Source organism: Folsomia candida, unplaced genomic scaffold, assembly GCF_002217175.1.
Source record: "Folsomia candida strain VU population unplaced genomic scaffold, ASM221717v1 Fcan01_Sc004, whole genome shotgun sequence".
In the NCBI taxonomy this organism is placed as follows: Eukaryota; Metazoa; Arthropoda; class Collembola; order Entomobryomorpha; family Isotomidae; genus Folsomia; species Folsomia candida.
Genome location: NW_019091196.1, coordinates 2,061,991 through 2,080,986, shown reverse-complemented (window position 1 = coordinate 2,080,986; position 18,996 = coordinate 2,061,991). Strand labels below are relative to the sequence as shown.

The window sequence follows — 18,996 nt, the reverse complement described above, 5'->3', positions numbered from 1 at the left end:
CACGTTACGTGTCAACTACCGACTATAGGAGTGTGCACACATTACGGGTCAACTGCCGACTATAGGGAGTGTGCACACGTTACGTGTCAACTGCCGACTATAGGAGTGTGCACACGTTACGTGTCAACTGCTGACTATAGGGAGTGTGCACACGTTACGTGTCAACTGCCGACTATAGGAGTGTGCACACGTTACGGGTCAACTGCCGACTATAGGGAGTGTGCACACCTTACGGGTCAACTGCCGACTATATGGTGTGTGCAGGCCACATGAGCGAGGTTCAACTGCACACATGTGTTTCTTTTGCTTCTCAAAAGTAATATTTTTCAAATTATAATAATTAATTAAAAGGGTCACACCCACTTTATAAAAATAGTGCAGATTAACAAGAAACCTTTGCAGAATTATTTCTTCCATAAAACAACTCGCCCCAATAAATAATTAGCACACAAATCATCCAATTAACTCAGCACTAGTTTATCACACGACTCCTCCTATCTCAAAACCTATCACCATGCCGTCATCCGTGTCAGGTGAGGAAGATGACGACAATTTCGACACTCCCAAAAACGTCGCCCAAACCACCCCTCAAAATCCCGGAAAGAGACACACCATCAAAAGGAAAAAAGTCGACGATAATGACGGCGACGAATATTATCAAAATCTCAGCGAACGAGAGCTCCTCCTCACCCTTGTGCGTGAGGTCAAAGACATAAAGTCTGATCTCGCAGAAATCAAATCCAAAGTTCACGACTGGGAAAAAAAGATCAACACAATCCAGCAGCAATCAAATAAAAACACGGAGAAAATTGCGTCCCAAGAGAAAGTGATTGCTGTCCAAAGCAAGAAAATTGACGACCTTGAGAAAGTGACCGAAAATCTCTATTGCAAACTGAATGAGAATAATGTGATAGTGAAAGGAACTCGGGCTAATAACCAACAACAGGCTTACCGTGAAGTGAATCGGATCTTCAACCAGCTGGGTGGACACGAACCAGGAATAAACTCAATTAGAGCAATCGGAAGTGGAAAATTGATTGTCAAATTTAATAATAATCACGATCCCACTTTTCTTTTTGAGAACGCAGGGAGGCTCGGAAGGCAAGGCTTCGGACTGGAGAAGGATCTTCCCCCCAAGCTCAGAGGAATTCGAAATAACCTTCTGCGACAGCGCCGGGAGCTGCTTGAAAACAAAGTAGCAACCACGGTCAAGGTCACGACAACTTCCCTCCTCATAGATGGCACAGATTGGTATGACTACGACCGCAACACTGGTCTTATGGAAAAGCGCAGACCCCGGCCAATTCGGAATATTTGACATACCGGCCGAGCCTCATCATCAAAAACCGTAACAAATACCCAAATTTTTAAAACAACTTTTAATATAATTTCTTACATATTTAAAACTAAATAAACCGTCGCAAACGCGCATACGGAAGTAGCTTCAGACGTACTTCACCCCAAACGGTCCCACCACAACTCGGGAGCACTTAATTTCACTCTATTTCACCTATAGATTAATTTTTTGTAAAAATCTCATTTTGCCCCGACCACACCCCCTGGCGACGAGGGGGTGTGGAACAACTCGGGAACACTTAATTTCACTCTATTTCATCTATAGATTAATTTTTTATAAAAATCTCATTTTGCCCCAACCACACCCCTGGCGCCTAGGGGGTGTGGCACAACTCCGGAACACATAATTTTACTCTATTTCACCTATAGATTAAATTGCACTAAAAATCTCATTTTGCCCCAACCACACCCCCTGTCGCCAAAGGGGGTGTGGTCCGGTTGCCCCCAAAAGTTGATAGGATCCTCCCCCTGGGGTCCTATGTATGATGGCGAAAACCGATTTCGATTATCTCGATCCGTTCTCCTGATATCCTGCTGACAGACAGACGGACAGACAGACAGACAGACAGACAGACAGACAGACAGACAGACAGACAGACAGACAGACAGACAGACAGACAGACAGACAGACAAAGTCTTCACATAAAGTAGCTGAAGCTACTTAATAATAACTTACTCCTGTAGACATAAAATTTGTAATAATTTAATATTATAAAAATTCCTATAATATTCATTCCTTAAAATGCTCTGAAATTGATTTTTTTTCAGAATTTATTTTCATTTTCACTCGAGTGCATATTAAAACATGACATGTTTAAACGACAATCGAGAATTGTAATAAAACGACGTGCATATTTAATTGTAATAATTAAAATACAAGTGAATTTTTTAAGCGCGTTGCCAAACCCTATCTAATTCCATTTTGTTATTTAAATTAACTTCTACGAAATAAATCAATGTCGCCAAACTCGTACATTTTAAACTAACTTATGCACTATATAAATCCAGTTTTTCACTCAGACCAGCACACGTTCATTCAGTCTCTCATTTATTTATTTTATCAAAATAATATGTTGTATTCGTAATTTGTGGTGAGAAAGAGTACAATTCGGCAATTCATACAGTACTTTGTAATTCAATACAATGTGTAAGTTTTGTAAAATGATTTTACTAAATTTTAACAAATGAAATAAAGGCGCCTTTGATCTGAGTATCTCTTTTAGAAAAATTGATAAGCTAATTTTCCTCAGGAATATTTCTTAAATTTCGTAACTTTATGGATTTTACGGATTTTACAATTTTAATAAGACCCGCGTGAATTGACTCATGAATTGTTTACACGGATGACGGAGTCACTTGAAATTTCCAGAATTCACGTTAAATATACGCTCAAACCGTAATAACATGTATGTTAATATTTGGCAGAAAATGGCGAATTACAACTTTACCTTATTATTTAACCCTGAATAAATAATACTAATGCAAAAAAATGAGGTGGAGTAAGGAATCATGCAAAAAATGGAAATCCTCACGCACGAGAGAAAACATATTCTTCCTTTTATCTGCTTTCTCTCTCACTTGCTCCGACAAGGAGCTGTCACTCTCACGCCAACAATACACAAATGCACAATTGGAAATAACCAAGTTTGGGGAAAAGACATGATTTCACTTTCACCACGACTTTCACCTCGTGAGAAAATTGGACCACTTTTCTCCCAAGGAAAAAAGTGTCTCATTCTATTTAAGGAAAGTAATTTATTCCTTGTGGAATGCAATGGGGGTAGTCAAGTCAAAGTTATTCGGGATAATAAAAAATTATCAAATATTAGTTTGCGAAAATGAAAATAATTCTATAATCGTCATAAAATTAAGATATGGATCCATGAAGGTTTAGACTTGCAAATTAATCATGCACTATTTTGCAAAGTTGTGGAAATGCTCTGAATTGTGTTTTCCAAAATTACATTGTTTTAAATATAATATATATATATTTATATATTATTATATTTATATATTCCCGAAAAAATTATGGAGACGTAAATATTCATAATTTTACTCAGATGGACTATGCGACAACTGGAAGTGTGTTCCTACGTAATTTTACATAATTTCTAAAAATATTGAAACACTACGTTTGGATGTTTGTAACCCAGCAAAATTTGTAATCTTCATACCTACAAAAAAAATTACAGAAATTTGCAACGAATCTTTCTCAACTTTGTTAAACAATTTACAAAAGTTACATATAATTTATTCGGTGCCAAACATTTACATTAAATAGTTGTTCTTTTTTAGTGAATTTTTCACGGTAGGTTTTATTTTTTAGCTTACTTGTCCTTTAACCTTGCAGGTACGAGTCAAATTAGCTTTCCGTGTGGTTTTATTAATTCCTAGGTGCCATTGTGAATATTGAATAGAAAATCTGAAGCGAAAATTACCAGATGTATATGTAAATTTTACGTAAATTGCTTACAAGTTGTAATTTAGTTGAGAATATTTTTCAATTGCTTTTAGTATCCAGAGGAGTTTCTTTGGATTTAATTATGAAGTAATGGATAATTTAGTTTTGCAAATTAAGTCTTAACGACGGAAAAGTCGCACAAATAATAATTTGAGTTATTACTTAAGAAACTCATATTTTAAAAGAATTAGATCCATAGGCAGAATATCGCTACATTAAATTTATAAAATTAATGATCGCATAATTATTTTGACAAACGACATTTGTTAATTTATTAACTTAAAATCACTCCTTATTGAACATAATTCATGAAAATGCCGAGTATTTACACCGAAATTGTGATGAATATCCCAAATAAACCCCATTTTTTATTCCTTCATTTACCTTTTATCCCATTCAACTCTCTGTATTCAAATCATCTCCAAATTTTATTATATTTTCACTTTCCTCTCGTCCCAGACAATATTTGGATTCCATGTTACGATCGTGATCACATCTTCCCATTGTTCCTTTCTTTCTCTGTGAATCTTTTGTGGTGGGGAAAGTTTGGGGAAAGTAAGTATCGTAAAACGCGCAATTTATAACTCTTTCAAATCCAAATCGAATCCAGGCCACAACTCACAATAAAAAGCACCCCACCTGGTTTTCCCTCCTCGTCCCACACTTTCACCACTCGGAGGACGAGGAATCACCAGGATCAAATAACTCAACGAACCATTGTTGCTAGTTCCCCAACAAACGAAATGTTCGTGTCTGCTTTCTCTTTTTGGGCGACTCGTTCTCTCTCCAGGACCAAATTTAGTAATCCTTTCTCCACGAAAACCACACTTTCCCTCATAAGCGAACAGGATGCATTGTGTGTTTGGGTTACAATAATATCTGAGGATTAAACACACACTAGGAAATTTGGAGGAACAAAATGTTTAAAAGAAAAAAATAAAATATGAAAATGAGAATTTGATATTTAAATTTAAGGACTTTTTTTCGAAGTAATTACAAAATTTTTTTAGCAAACGCAAACCTTAGGGTCATGAGATCATACAACTTTTCAACCTGCGAGCCAACCAAACCAATTATTTTTCCAAATGCCTGAGCAAGTGGGGAAATTTTAAAAATTATTTATAAAATTAACCCTTTGGTGTTTTGAAATCTTCTAACTTTTTCAACTTACCAAAAAAAATTAAGAAAAAATAATTTTTGTCGTTTTTATAATTTAAAATTATGTGTTTAAGGTCTTTAAGGGTTTGATATTTTCAGAAATTTTAAAAGTGTCAAAGAATTCAGCGCATTCAAATATTACGTATTTTTTTAATTTCAAATTTTCTACGTAGTATTATTTAGAGTGGCGCTTGTGGGTTTTACCATAAAACGAAATTCTGTTTCGAGCAGATTCTGAGAACAAAGAGGTGAAAGCAACAGAACGAGCAACGACCTCGAGTCCGTTATTTCACTTTTGCGAGGAAGAAGGGGAGCAGCGAGGCAGAAAGAGAAAGTGAGAAAAGTACATGGGAAACATTTCCTTTAGAATTTTACTCCCATTTCGCTCAGTTTTGGATGATATTGTTTTCAACAAAATTACAAAGTTGAGATAAAAAGGTGAAAGTTTGCAATAATTGCATGACTTCTGAGCCGATGTGAAATTTAGCCAGGGATTAATTGTTAAATTTAATATAGGTGTTATTCATGGGTGAAATTATATTTTCAAATATTTGTCTTCTTATGTTTTTAGAAATTTGCAAAATTGAGCAAATACTGCAAATTGCGTGTAACAATTTGTGAAATCTGAATTATTTGGGATGGGATAAAAAGCTGAAATTTCGCAATAATTGCATACTTCTGAGCGGATGTGAAATTTATACAATTTTGTAATTGTTGGACACATTTAATCCAGATTAAAATTCAGGGATGTCCAAATTTAATCGAGTATTTATATACTTTATGATTATAACGGCAAATATTTGTATTCTTCCTGGTCTTAGAAGTATTTATTACCACTCGAAATTGAAAAATTCAGCAAATTTTCCAAATTGGTGAAATTACTATTATTTCGAAAACACGGTTCAACCAGATTGTTATTCACACATGTTATTTCTCGGCCCTAATCTAAAATTCAAGGTCTTGCCATCCTAGTAAATTTGTTGTTTTACATATCCCTGTTTTGTAATTCAATTTTGCAAATTAAAACTTTCGCAAATAAGTAATATTACATATATTCTCGCCACAAATTGCGAATTAGAATTTTTTACAAATTTTTATGCAGTAATTAACTGCAGTACTGAACTGTACAAAAGTGAACAAAAAACATTTATATGAATGTATGTTCAAAGCCGAAACACGACCTAATATTCAATGATGTCAATTTTCTTTCGTTAAACAAAATATGCAAATTGAAAATGAAATTCCTTACAAACACTTGTTATTCAATGTGAACAAATAATTAAAAATATGGAAAGAAACTGACCTCTCTTAAGCCGGTGACATTTCCGACGGGAAATCCATCCCGGGAGACCCACTCGACTCGTGGTTGTGGGGACCCGTGCCCCCCACAGCGCAAACTGCCGCCCAATCTGCTACTGAAAGCGTATGAAGAGCTCCACTCGTCCAAAAAACGGGGCCCATTCTCATCCAGGGACAAGCTCCAGGCTGAAATTTTACAAAAAAATTGAAATTAATATTTGGTCTTCATGTATGCAACGTTTGATTTGAGTGATTGATAACTCTTAGAGAAATCTTATCTTAAATTTGTGTAATCTCAAGGCAAACGAAATTTTGAGAAAATTTATAAATGCGTAAAATAACTTGCAAGAATTTATGTTTCTGGTTTGGTTATGCAGAATATTAAAACTTTATGCATGCAAAGTTTCATAGCTGGAGATAAATTTCGTAAATGTTTAAAAATGTTCAAATTCGTGACTTCAAATCTCATCTAAAAATGGTATGACGATAATAATCTTACTATTAACTATTCAAAGACCAAGTTCCAAATTTTTCGTAAACCAAATTTCATTGTTCCTCCCTCTTTTACTACCCCACTCATTTTGGAGAATGGTCAAGCAATTGAGTATGTCAATTCATTCAAGTATTTAGGGGTAAACTTAGACTCCAATTTAAATTTTGGTGAGCATTACAACTCTCGAAGAAAGTCTCGAATAACTTAGGTTATTTGCATGGGGTCAAGAGTCACCTCACTGACAAAGTCATGGCCATCATGATTAATAGCCATATACACTCTGTTATTGACTATAGTGTAGATATTTGGGCTATTCATCCTGACATAAAACTAGACAATATACAACGAAAACACGCTAGTTTCATAGTTAGTGGTCAATCTATCAATATTAATGACTTACTTGTTAAATATAATCTTTTAACAATTCGTGAGCGTCGTGATCTCTTTCTGTACAAATATGCCTTCAGATATTTGCAAGATTACAAGAGTTCTTCTTCTACTAGACGCACGTGGCCCCTTCTCACCGTTCATTCTTGTAATTTCGCTCAAAAGTCCATAAAATATCGTGCTATTGCACTTTGGAATAAGCTCCCAAGAGATTGGGACCCAAAGATGAGTTACGCCCAATTTGTTAAAGCCGTGAACTCATTATTTTTAACCGTAATGATATGTTTTTTTACTATTAGTTATTTTAGTTCGCTTACATAGTTATATTGCTTATTTGTGTCATAGAATTTAAACCAGTTTTTGTAAACTGATTTCTATTAACACTTGAATAAAGGTCTAAATCAAATTAAATCAAATCAAGTTGTTTGTAATATTTAATTTTGTAAACGTCCTCCTTCATACCTAACTTTAATTATATCGTATTTTGTTTCGTCTAAAATTCTCATTTTCGGCACCTCACATAACCAGATAAGTATTATTATCTCGCAATATTTCGCAATAATAATTTTCGCGAAAGCATGATTACATTTAATGAAAGATGCCAAAATGCATAACGTGAATTCACCCCCATTCACCCGAACATACGAACCTCATTTGAATACCAATTAAAATTTATTATTATGAATTTCTCCGTAATTTTGAAAACAAAACAAAATACGGAGTTTCTCTTTGGTGATTCAGGTCTAAAATTTGCCCTGGGCCGGAGAGAATTCCCAGCACATCAATATTCCACGCTGTTCTGGTTCCTCTCTCGCTTTCACCACTTTCACCACTATCTCTTTTCGCTGGTCGAGTGGAAATGCAAATACAAATCCATACACACACTCTTCTTCGCGTTGTCGAGGCAGAGAAAATTCGGAAGGGGCACGCTTAAAAATTTGGGCTATATTTTGAAACCAGCCGATTATAATTAATTTTAGGTCGTGCTACCAATTTGGTAATAATTCGTTTCACTACCAGTGCATCGAATACTATTTTTAGGCCTTTTAAGATGGCCTTATAGATTTACCAAGATGTCTGTCTGTCCGTCCGTCTGTGCGTCCGTCTGTGCGCACGATAACTCTCTTTAAACACAAGCTATCGACTAGAAATTTTGCACACTTCATCTTCGGGTCAAAAGTAAGGATGAGTTCGGAGATGGGCATGATCGGCCAAGTAGTTGGCCAGTGGGGGTCTTTTCCACCCAAATGTGTTGCCATTAACTACCAAGATGGCATTAATGCCATCTTAAAAGGCCTCGCAAAGTTGCTTAAAGTAGGTTTTTTCAATGTTATGATTTATTGCGACTTTCTTACGATTTTTTTACCACATCGGTTTTAAAATTTTGTAACACGAACAATTTTACACCGTATTTTTAAGAGTAGGAACTCGTAAATTCGAAGAGTACTGCAAACACGGCACCTTCTTCTGATGAAACAAGTGAAACCGGTAAACAACAACCGCAGCGGGGTAAAATCCATCCGATTCAGCATCATTTCATCGTTCCACCCGGCATGGTAAACATCAGGGAGGGTGCGGACAGCATTACGGTGCTTTCTCCACTTTCACTCTTTTTGAAATAACAAAATTAGCACGAGTTAAGATTTTTTAGGGACATTTTTTTGAAAGAAAAAAATGAAAAAAATTCAATTTTTCACGGATTTCTTTAATTCCTCCTGTTTTTCTTTTACCTGCAGGGCAGAAATTGGTTCATTGATAAAATTTATATAAAAATTTGACTACCAAATTCTCAATAAAATCAGAAGACTCTTGGTAAATAATGTTGTCAAATAGGATAACTCGCCCCATTTTCACCGCCATGGAAAACATTGTCTTTATCAAATTTAGCAGCATATCAACCTGTATGGAAATCTTGTTTATTCTGCACAGTAGGAAATTTATTTATTGGTACATTTAAAGTTTGCACAAGTGCAGGAAAAACTTGCATGATTTTGCAGAAAATTTCTGTCTATGTTACAGAACAGTTCGTGCATTAACATAATTCTTCGTAATTTATTTATGCACATATCTGCCCGTATACAATTTTCTGCAGAAAAATCCGGCAACTTTTCTGAGTGAAATGGGGCCGTAATTGTCATACGGGAAAATTGCTACTTAATTTGCATCAATTACCAAAAAATTGTGAAAACTTCAAAAGTTCCGGTATCGCCATGGACTTTCACCATATTAAAAATTCACTACTTTCTCTTTAACCAGATTCCTAATATTTCAAAAAAATAATTGACTCCTAAAATTCCTGAGAGTAAAGATCGTTCTTTCTCCCCTAATTTTCTGAACTCATAATTTTCAAAAACAACAAATTAGATTATGATTCTTTCATCTCTAAAATGATAACGGCGCCCGCTTTCATCGTGCATTATGTTACTACCCATCATTCACGCAATATCTTCGTTCCCCCACCTCGACCGGAATAGAGCCCGAGAAGGAAATGAAATCCAAACAGAGAGACGAAGTGAAAGTGAAGTTGCAGAGTTGGGCAAACTACAGTGAGGGTCTTTACGTCAGCCTTTGTAACCACGTAAATTTACGAACTTTTGACGAAACTTCGGAACATCTCGAATGCAATTTTTGCTTATGAACTTACACAACCGAAGATAAAAGGGAAACTGTTAGAAATATGGTGTAGTCACGTAGTTAGGCATTAATTTCTCAGTATAAAAGTTACTACAGATTGATATTAAAATTATACCGGTCCGTAAAAAAATTTACTACCGATATAGTGAAACTTAAATACCGAGTTATTACTATAATGTATTACTTCTCAATACCACTTTCGTAGAGTTAAAGATGAATTCCGCCTTTGATATTATTTTAATACCGGGTTTTAAAGAGTGCATATTTTTGGTTCGTAAGCTGTTCTTCGTAACATTACGTGGTTACGAATTTATGATGGCTGGCGTAAATTGCCCCACTGTATTTTGACAAAATATTTTGCCCTCTGTGAATTTGTTGGAGAAAGGAGTCGTTTCAACATTTCATTTCATATTTGCTTTCACTTCGCCTCCCTTTACTTCACTTCACGACATTATCCTATCCGATCGGATAGGATAATGTCGGATAAAAACGGCAACCCTAGAAGTAGACAAAACAAATGCCACATCTCATCTAAAAATATATAATTTTTCCTCCTCCGCCAACTTTTTTCCATAATGAAATCGACTCGGACGCATAAGTAAAAGATAAACAATCGAAGAAAGTGGATCTACTTTCACTTATTGCGTAATTTTCACGTTTCAACGTTACGTAAGCAAAGTAACTCATCTACTTTCAGTGAAAGTGCACATCCTTGAGCCCGGTTTGGTTTGGTTTGTCGTGAGTGAAGGCTTAGACTTTTGGACAGTTGGAGAGTGGGAGCAGAATTGTATTGTCTCATTAAAATTTGAAGAGATTCGAAGAATTGGAATTGTGTAGCGATCGGAATGAACGAGTCGGGTTGAAGTGCACCCTTCAAATCTAATTGACACTGACAAACAGAAAAGAGGGAATGCAGCCAAAATAGAAAATGCTCTCTTTCGCCCAACTTGCTAAAGCCCGAGCTGGAGTGGATTTGATTCGTAAACGGCGTAAATTTTAGAAATTATATAAATAACTTGAAGACGACAACCTGTTCGACCAGTTTCCCGTTTGACAACGAAAAAGAAGCATCTGTCGATTGCATTATACTTATGAAGCCCTGTGAAAAATTACAAATGGCGCGTAATTTATTCAACTTGTGAAAAATAATGGGATATAAATACCTTCATCTGTTTACAAAAATTTGTTCCCTAATTTTTCTTCGAAATATTTGAAACATTTGTAAAAGTTTGTAAGGTTACGGAATTTACTGATTGTACGATATTACCAAGGCTCGCGTGAAGCCGTGAATTGCCTCAATATGTGACAACTAATCAACTAACACTATTTCCGAGACCTACTGACTGACAGACATTTCAGTCATATAAGTAAGTGCCTTGATGTTGATCCCACCCAAACAAAAATCTGTTTCGAGTTCTTCGAGTTTTACTTTACTTAAGGCATCGTACACAACGAATGTGATCAATTTTTACTAAATCTTTACAACCATAATTACTATTCGCTAAAAAAATATTTTTTCTCTCCGAACCATCCCAGCGTTTGGGTGGCAAGGAGACCCGTTTCCCGTACTTTTATGTATTTGGAATTTCCGCGAATTAAACGAGATCAAACAAGACACTTAAAGTTACGCGAATTTATCACGCTGTCACTTTAACTTTCACCTTCCGACATGACACACGGATGGGGATCGTCCTCCCACGCGCAATATATTTCTGGATGGCTTTTACTTTGCTAATTGCGTGAGGGAGCAGCCGGAGGGAATTGGCTAATAATAATACGATTTATTTGAATGCATGCAAGTTTTATACTTTACAGGAAAAACGACTACATCTGGGGAAAATTTTTTGTAAGAACTTTGTCCAAAAAAATAAAATATGTCGTCCAACCTGCCCAAAAAGTATAATTTTCACTTACGTGGTTTAAAGTATCAAATTCTTTTCGGAATGAGTGAAAATGAGCATTCGCAAGTGTTCGACACTTAAAATGTGGTGGAAACCTGCAACCTTGCAGATAATGAAAATTTGAATAACCAGAAGAATGTGTTTCAGATCTTCCAAATATATTAGCAAAAAATGATATTCAAAAAATCAAAAATATGTCGCGCCACTTGTCCAAAATTTGTACTGAAGGGTTTTTAGCACACTGTTTAAAATCTGGTGAAGTCAGATATATCCTCTGTACAGGTATTGGTTAGATAATAACTTCCTACCAGATTAATGTCGAAGGTCAATGGATTGCAGGTGTATTTTTTGGATATGTTAAAATTCTGCTTTAATTCGTTAAAAGCAAAATTAAGCGTTAAATTTTTAGATTGAATATTTTAAGATAAATTTATTTTCAGGAAATTAATTTATCTGGATACATGCAAATTTTATTGTGCCACGTATGTGTTACTCAAGCCGAAAAATTAAACGCGGGAGACAATTATTGTGTAAGATATGTGTCCAAAAAAGTACAAAATGTGCCAAAAATTCTAAAAATGGTTAATTTACTTATGGTATGCTTTAATTCGTTAGAAGCAAAATTTCGTTTCAATTTCAGATGGAACGTTTTGCAATAAATTTATTCTCAGGAAATTTATTAGTTTGAATACATTCTTTATAAGTTTAATGCTTTACTCGAAAATTCACCTACAGAAGAAATCTGCCAAACCTTCAACCGAATAGTGATGTTTAAAAAAACATATATGTCGCCCAACGTATTCAAGGTTCGCAAGCTTTTCTTTTCTTTTCGTAACCTTTACAAACGTGTAGAAATATTTTTGCTCGTGGAAATTACCTTATAAGGTTATCATGCATTTGCTGCCTGTCGCTCGTAATTTCGAAAATTTATGTAAATAAACCGTCGCAAACGCGCATACGGAAGTAGCTTCAGACTTATTTCACCCCAACCACTCCCACGACATCGCGGGAACACTTAATTTCACTGTATTTCATCTACAGATTCAATTTTTTCAAAAATCTCATTTTGCCCCGACCACACCCCCTGGCTCCCAAGGGGTCTGACACAAGTCGGGATGACTTAATTTCACTCTATTTCATATATAGATTAAATTGCACTAAAAATCTCATTTTGCCCCGACCACACCCCCTGGCGCCAAGGGGTGTGGTCCGGCTGCCCCCAAAAGTTGATAGGATCCTCCCCCTGGGCTCCTATGTATAATGTCGAAAACCGATTTAGATTATCTTGGTCCGTTCTCCCGTAATCCTGCTGACAGACAGACACACAGACAGACAGACAGACAGACGGACAAAGTCTTCACATAAAGTAGCTGCCGCTACTTAATAAACGATGATAATTTTAATTAATATTCCCAGAAATTTGTGTCAATATGAAAGAACTGATGCTTTCATGAGAACTACAAATTCGGAGGAAAAATGATTCCTACATTCCAACCAGGTAAATAGTTTAATTATACGTTCGGTCATGACCCACTTGCATTCATTTTGTACTCGACACGTAATTTTACGAGCAAATAAAGCGAATGGGGGCACGGAATGCGAATAAAGTTTACATTTCACATTGGTTCATATTAGCAAAATGATGAGAACGATCTTTTGTGCTGTTTGTTTTTAGATGCACTTTTATTTTACTTAGGGCGCTCGTTCATCCCGTGGAAAAGACAGTAATGCAATGCAACAAGCTAAACTGGTGGATATACGGAAATATGTACGAATATATGTAAAGTTTAGGGTTCTGGATAATATAGCTACAGAAACTTTAAAAAACGATAACTTAGGCAATTCACCCTGATAATTTTGTAAAATTCGTAAATTTTGAAAAATAATTTTGCAAACTTTTATAAAATAAAAAGACGCCCTTGTTTGTAACGGTGTCACTTTTTAATAGAAAGGCATATCTAAAAATGATTAGATGTATATTCAAAATTAGACTTCTCGCCAAACTTGGTACGCTTAATATAATTTTGAAAAAATTGCCACCAATTACGAAATAAATTGGGAAATCTTAATTTAGACGATATCAGAATGTTGTGGGAGTTAGACAACGTTTTAGTAATTACAAACCATTTATGTGATTAAATGTTATACAGATACTTTATCCGTGACCACAAAGTTAATATGACGAACTTATCTGCAAGTTTTGCAAATAATGTTACAAAATTTTAAGAAATTACGACATGATAAGTTGACGGTTAATCTGTTGTTCTTCTTCTGCAAATTTTTTTAAACGATTTGTAAGTTTACGAGTAAAGTAAAAGTGATCTATAACGGTGGAAATTTTGCAAAATTATTTCACCAAATTCTAGCAAATTACCTTATAAGGTTATCATGAATTTGTTCCTGTCCTTCGTAATTTCGAAAATTTATGTAAATAAACGATGATAACTTTAATTAATGTTCCCCTTCCTAAATATTTAGCAGATAAAATAAAATGTTCAAATTATAGTTTGCACATTTATCCCCACGAAACCCTTGTCGTATATCCATGCAATGAGAAGGATCTCATAAAAGAGAAAGCTGCTCCTAAAAAAACCTCTCATCTTTCCTTGTGTATATCTCTCCCCAAAAACGGCGCTGGCGTAAAAAAACAATGGCGAAAAGAAGAGGAACAAAAGCTCGGATGAAATTCATAAAGGAAACAAAAGCACAATAATAATCCTCCAAAGTCGACTTTATCGTTATCTCTGCCGCATTTCGATGGCTTTTGGGTGGAGGAAGGGAAACATTGAAAAATTTATTTATGGAGGGTATTCACACTAAATTTGTAAACCCTGAGATGTTTGTAAGGGAATGGAAACATAAATTTCTGCGAGTTTCCCACACAGACGGTAAATTGGGGAACATTTACCAAAAGCCAAATCAAATTAACTAAATAATAAGTTACAATTTTCCAAAATATTTAATTATACTTTAACCGAAGTTCATGTTCAAAAATTTGTTTTGCTCAATTCGATAATGTGCGAACAAAAATTACATTACAAATCGTTGTCGAATTCCATTCTATTTGATTTCATTTCATTTAATCATTACTTGGAAAATGCGAACATATTTACCTTTTCTTACAAACAATTAAGTTCCACATTTGTTAATTTTTGTAACTGACGTGGAAGTATGTCAAAAATTATTTTAAAGAAATTGTTCAATTGCAGGCTTAAAGTTGCATATGTTGCTTCATGAATGGCCAAAATTAGAGTTCAAAATTTACAAACAATATTTTGTCAATTGTACTTCATTAAATTTCTTTGACCAGTATTTGAATAAATTTCAAATTAAATTTTTCTCAATGTAACCATTTATCTAGTTGATTTGGTAATGTTTACAAAAATTAAATTACTTGCCGAAATAAGTCTTATTCTAATCCTAATTGTTCTAATCCGTCTAATCTAAATTTTACAAAATTGCATAAAATCAACTAATTTTCGTCATTTTGTCAAAAATTCTAAATTTTTAGCCGGTGATGATTTGTTTCGAATTCTGGACAAATTTATTTAGTATTTTATACTCCTTACGCACTCTGCCTCTTTTTCATGACGCCATGAAATTCAAGATACGCGAAAAACCAGGAGGAAACCAACCACGACTAAACAACTGACACGGACGAGACGCATCATAATTCTGTCTCTAGTAACATCCCTTTCCTGCTTTCACCAACTTTCTCCACGCGAACCGCAAAGTAAGAGAAACCGTAATAAACATCTTTCTTTGAGAGTGACGTGACACTTTGTGAGTTTTGTGGTTTCCCTGCTAATCTGTCTGCACCATTGTCGTGGTGTCTCTCGTAGTGTTAAATAATTCTCTTAAAGAGTGAAAGTCGGTGTGAAGATGGTCTTCGTCGTTGCAGAACCACTTTCACTCCACTTTGGTCTCCGTCCTCATTTGGGAGCGACAAGCATAAACAAACACGTCGACAAGAGAATAAAGTTCAAGTTCCATTTTTATGTGATGTGATCACGTGATATGATGTGGGTTTTACGGGGTTAGGAAAAATTGTGACAAATTTAATATTTTTAATGAAACGAGAAATCCTTAGAATTAAATAAAATAAAAATTTCTTAAAAACGAAATTCTGTGTAACTAATTATTACAAGCTTTAGAATATCGAAAAAACTGGTTAGAGATCTTATTTATTAGTGTTTCAATTATTATTTTTTGAATAATTATCTATGGCGTTGAACTTATTTGAAAATGGAAGTAGAGTTAAATAAATAATTTAAATGATATAAAATATAAGGAATCGATTACTTATTACTAAAATCGTTCAAATCAACACGTTTTTAATCGTTTCTAGGCCATGGAAATTCATTTTTCAATTCTGGACAATTTAATGAGCTTTGAGAAAAAACGACATTCTTATCTACGATTTACAGATGTACCTAGCTTGCAAAATCTTACCTTGACAAAGAGTCAGCTCGAGAAACAGAAGCGTTGCATAAAAAAGATTCTTCCCCAGATTTGAGTTGTACTTGAAATTTCGAACCACCCGTTTCGTATCGGATTTCACTTTCACTTCGAGCGTTGGTTTCACCATTTAACTTGCTAATTTTTATACTATTTCTTGTAACTTAAAATATTTAACCGTAAAATTATGTTTTAGTAAGGCCACGCAAAAATTTCACAAAGGAACGGTACACAAATAGAATAAATTTTGGTATTTATGACGCACTTGTTTGCCCAATAAAAAACTTTGTAGTAGCGATTCTCAATTTTTGCGTCGCTATTTTATTTACGGAATGTGAAACAGTCGAATCTGCCCGAAACACATGCAGAGAACAGTATTTATTTTATAGCGAAGCTAGCACCATTTAATTCAGTTTCACGTGAAATTAATTAGGAATTAGCATTAAACAGATGCTGCCTACTTAAAATTACATGTCACTTATAAAATGTAATCAAGTCAGGCAATTGGAATTAAAAATCATGAAAAATACCCAGGAATACAGATTTATATATTGGTATAGCTTTGACGACGTTTCTAATTATACAGAAACTCGATAAATAAAATATCTTGAAGCAGATTCGTGTAGCTTCTTGAAGAGATGAGTAACATTCGTCATGGGAAAATAGTAAATTACGTGCTCGACTTAGCAATTAAAACTAAATTTTCGAAAACGATTTTTGTTTATTTGCATGTACTCCAGTTAATTTTAGGGTGCCCCATAGTAAAAAATAAATAACGCTAATATTCATATCACACACCTTTCGGAATTTAAACAACTCATTTATTTTCTACAAACACAGAAACTCCTCAGTTGAAAAAAAGTGCACATTAATTTACATCATTTGACACAATTTATTATTGGATTTTGCATTGTTTTGAATTTTCACGAGAAAATGGAACCCGTCAAGAATGACACATAAGTTCAACCGATGTTGTCAGTAATTTACTGATAAATTACAAACACATAAATTTATCACTGATATTGAGGAGTGAGATTCACGTTATCTGACGAAGAGTAAAGTGGAACTGCGATGAGACGAGTTGTTATCCATCGAGCGAGTGAAAGCAGACTGACCACGAGCCGACAACTTTCTCCACTTTTTTTTTACTATCTACCCACCAAAACTGTGACAGATTCTGAGCAAATTGGAGGCACGATCGTTCTTCTTTATTCCAATTGGGATATTAATTTGTGTTCTTCAGATTTCTCCATCATAGGTTCATTTTTATCTAATTTTCGATGACGTTGAAACCAAAATTTTAACAATTGCAATTTTCGGAACAAAGTGAAACTCTTTTTTAAAAAAAGAAAAATTTCTATTTATATGTTTTTCAGATTTTTTCATCGTAGGCTTCTTTTAGTTTTAATTTTCGGTACGTATTTAGAAACCAAAATTTTAACAATTTCAACTGAAGCACTATTTTCAAGGTAATTTGGTGAAGCTTGAGTGTAATTTTAGCTGAAAGTGGATTTCGTCATGACGAGTTTGCGGAGGCCGAGAGCGAGAAGTGCGAGTTGTTCGCTTCGAGCGAGTGAAAGCAGACTGAGCACGTGCCCACAACTTTCTCCACGTTTTAAGCAATGCACCCACCGAAACTGCCCGGTTCAGGGAAGAGAGATAGAGAGCCCCAGTCCATAGATGAGAGATTGTGTTGCAGCAGCACTCTATATAGATAGCGCATTTCAGAAGGGAACGGTCAGGGGAGGGGCGGAGCTAAGCAGCAGGTGGCACATCCTACTCCTACTTTCACCCAAATCTGCGGCAATCTCAAATCACACTCACCTGCTTAAAAATGTTTACTCTTTTTCATTTCATACGAAAAATGTTAATTAAAATTAAGAAAACAAATATTTAAAAGATAAACTGCTTGATTCTAAACGTATTACTTATTACTATTAAAATTCCATAACGTTGCAACATAAATATTCAATGTCTGGATCGTGGTAAACGCATTTTTAGTTAAACAAAACTGCAAATCTTCCCAAGGGTGAGTAATTTGGAAATAAGTCGTCTCAAGTGTCAAAATAATGATTAAATGTTCTTTTTTGCAGTTTATCAATATACTGCTTATTACGTTTACGACACACGGGTCGTGTACCTATCGTGGAGTTTGTGACTAGGCTGGTTTGCAGATTATTTATTACATACATATAATCAAAAATTGCTCCGCAAAATACCACACCATTTACATGGATTTAATTCTGGTGTAATTTGTATTATTTAGAGCATTGTGACACGCTCTGGGTCGATAAATCCTCCAACTCACCATCCAGCAATACGCCAAAATCCTGCAATTTTTAGCCAGCTTAAATTCATGAAAATTGTGGTGAGAGTTCAATTATGTTTCGTAATTATATATGTCTTTGCTATTAAAGTATTTTCATTCATTTTTTTAGCTTAGCCAATTATTCTTGAAATATTCCATTTTGCTTCAAATCATGAAATCAAATCATGAAATCTAAATTCAATTAAATTAGGCTTCTTTTTTAATACTGACCGAAGCAAGAAAAGATTGAATAATTAATTAACTATAACTGATTATGCTTTCTAGATTGCACCCTTCACCCACCACCCAAACTGGTCGGCCCCTTCCTGATTCAGTTCTGCATAACTGTCAATCTCGTCATTCGCAAGACTTAAATTGACGAATCGTCTCTTGGACTAGTGTGACCACTCAAGGTACCCTGCTCAATCACATTACATGGCAATCCTTGCCATATTCTATTTTATATGCCATTTTAACGTGATAAATTAATTATGCAGGGGTCAAATCTGTCGATCTGGTTGGGCTTGTTGTTTGGAGTTTT

At 34.9% G+C, this 18,996-nt stretch overlaps 1 protein-coding gene across 2 annotated transcripts in view; it reads right to left on the bottom strand.

The window, feature by feature from the left end:
* Window positions 1-18,170, bottom strand: part of LOC110848293 (Down syndrome cell adhesion molecule-like protein Dscam2) — a 102,887-nt gene extending 84,717 nt beyond the window's left edge. For both annotated transcript variants that reach the window (XM_035851022.1, XM_035851023.1), the window contains exons 1-2: window positions 16,142-18,170; window positions 6,279-6,460 (exon numbers count right to left, since the gene is read on the bottom strand). In XM_035851022.1, coding sequence (XP_035706915.1) covers window positions 6,279-6,460; window positions 16,142-16,277 — 318 coding nt within the window. In that variant the 5' untranslated portion in view covers window positions 16,278-18,170. The remainder of the gene's footprint in view (window positions 1-6,278; window positions 6,461-16,141) is intronic.
* Between the last annotated feature and the right edge of the window lie 826 nt (window positions 18,171-18,996).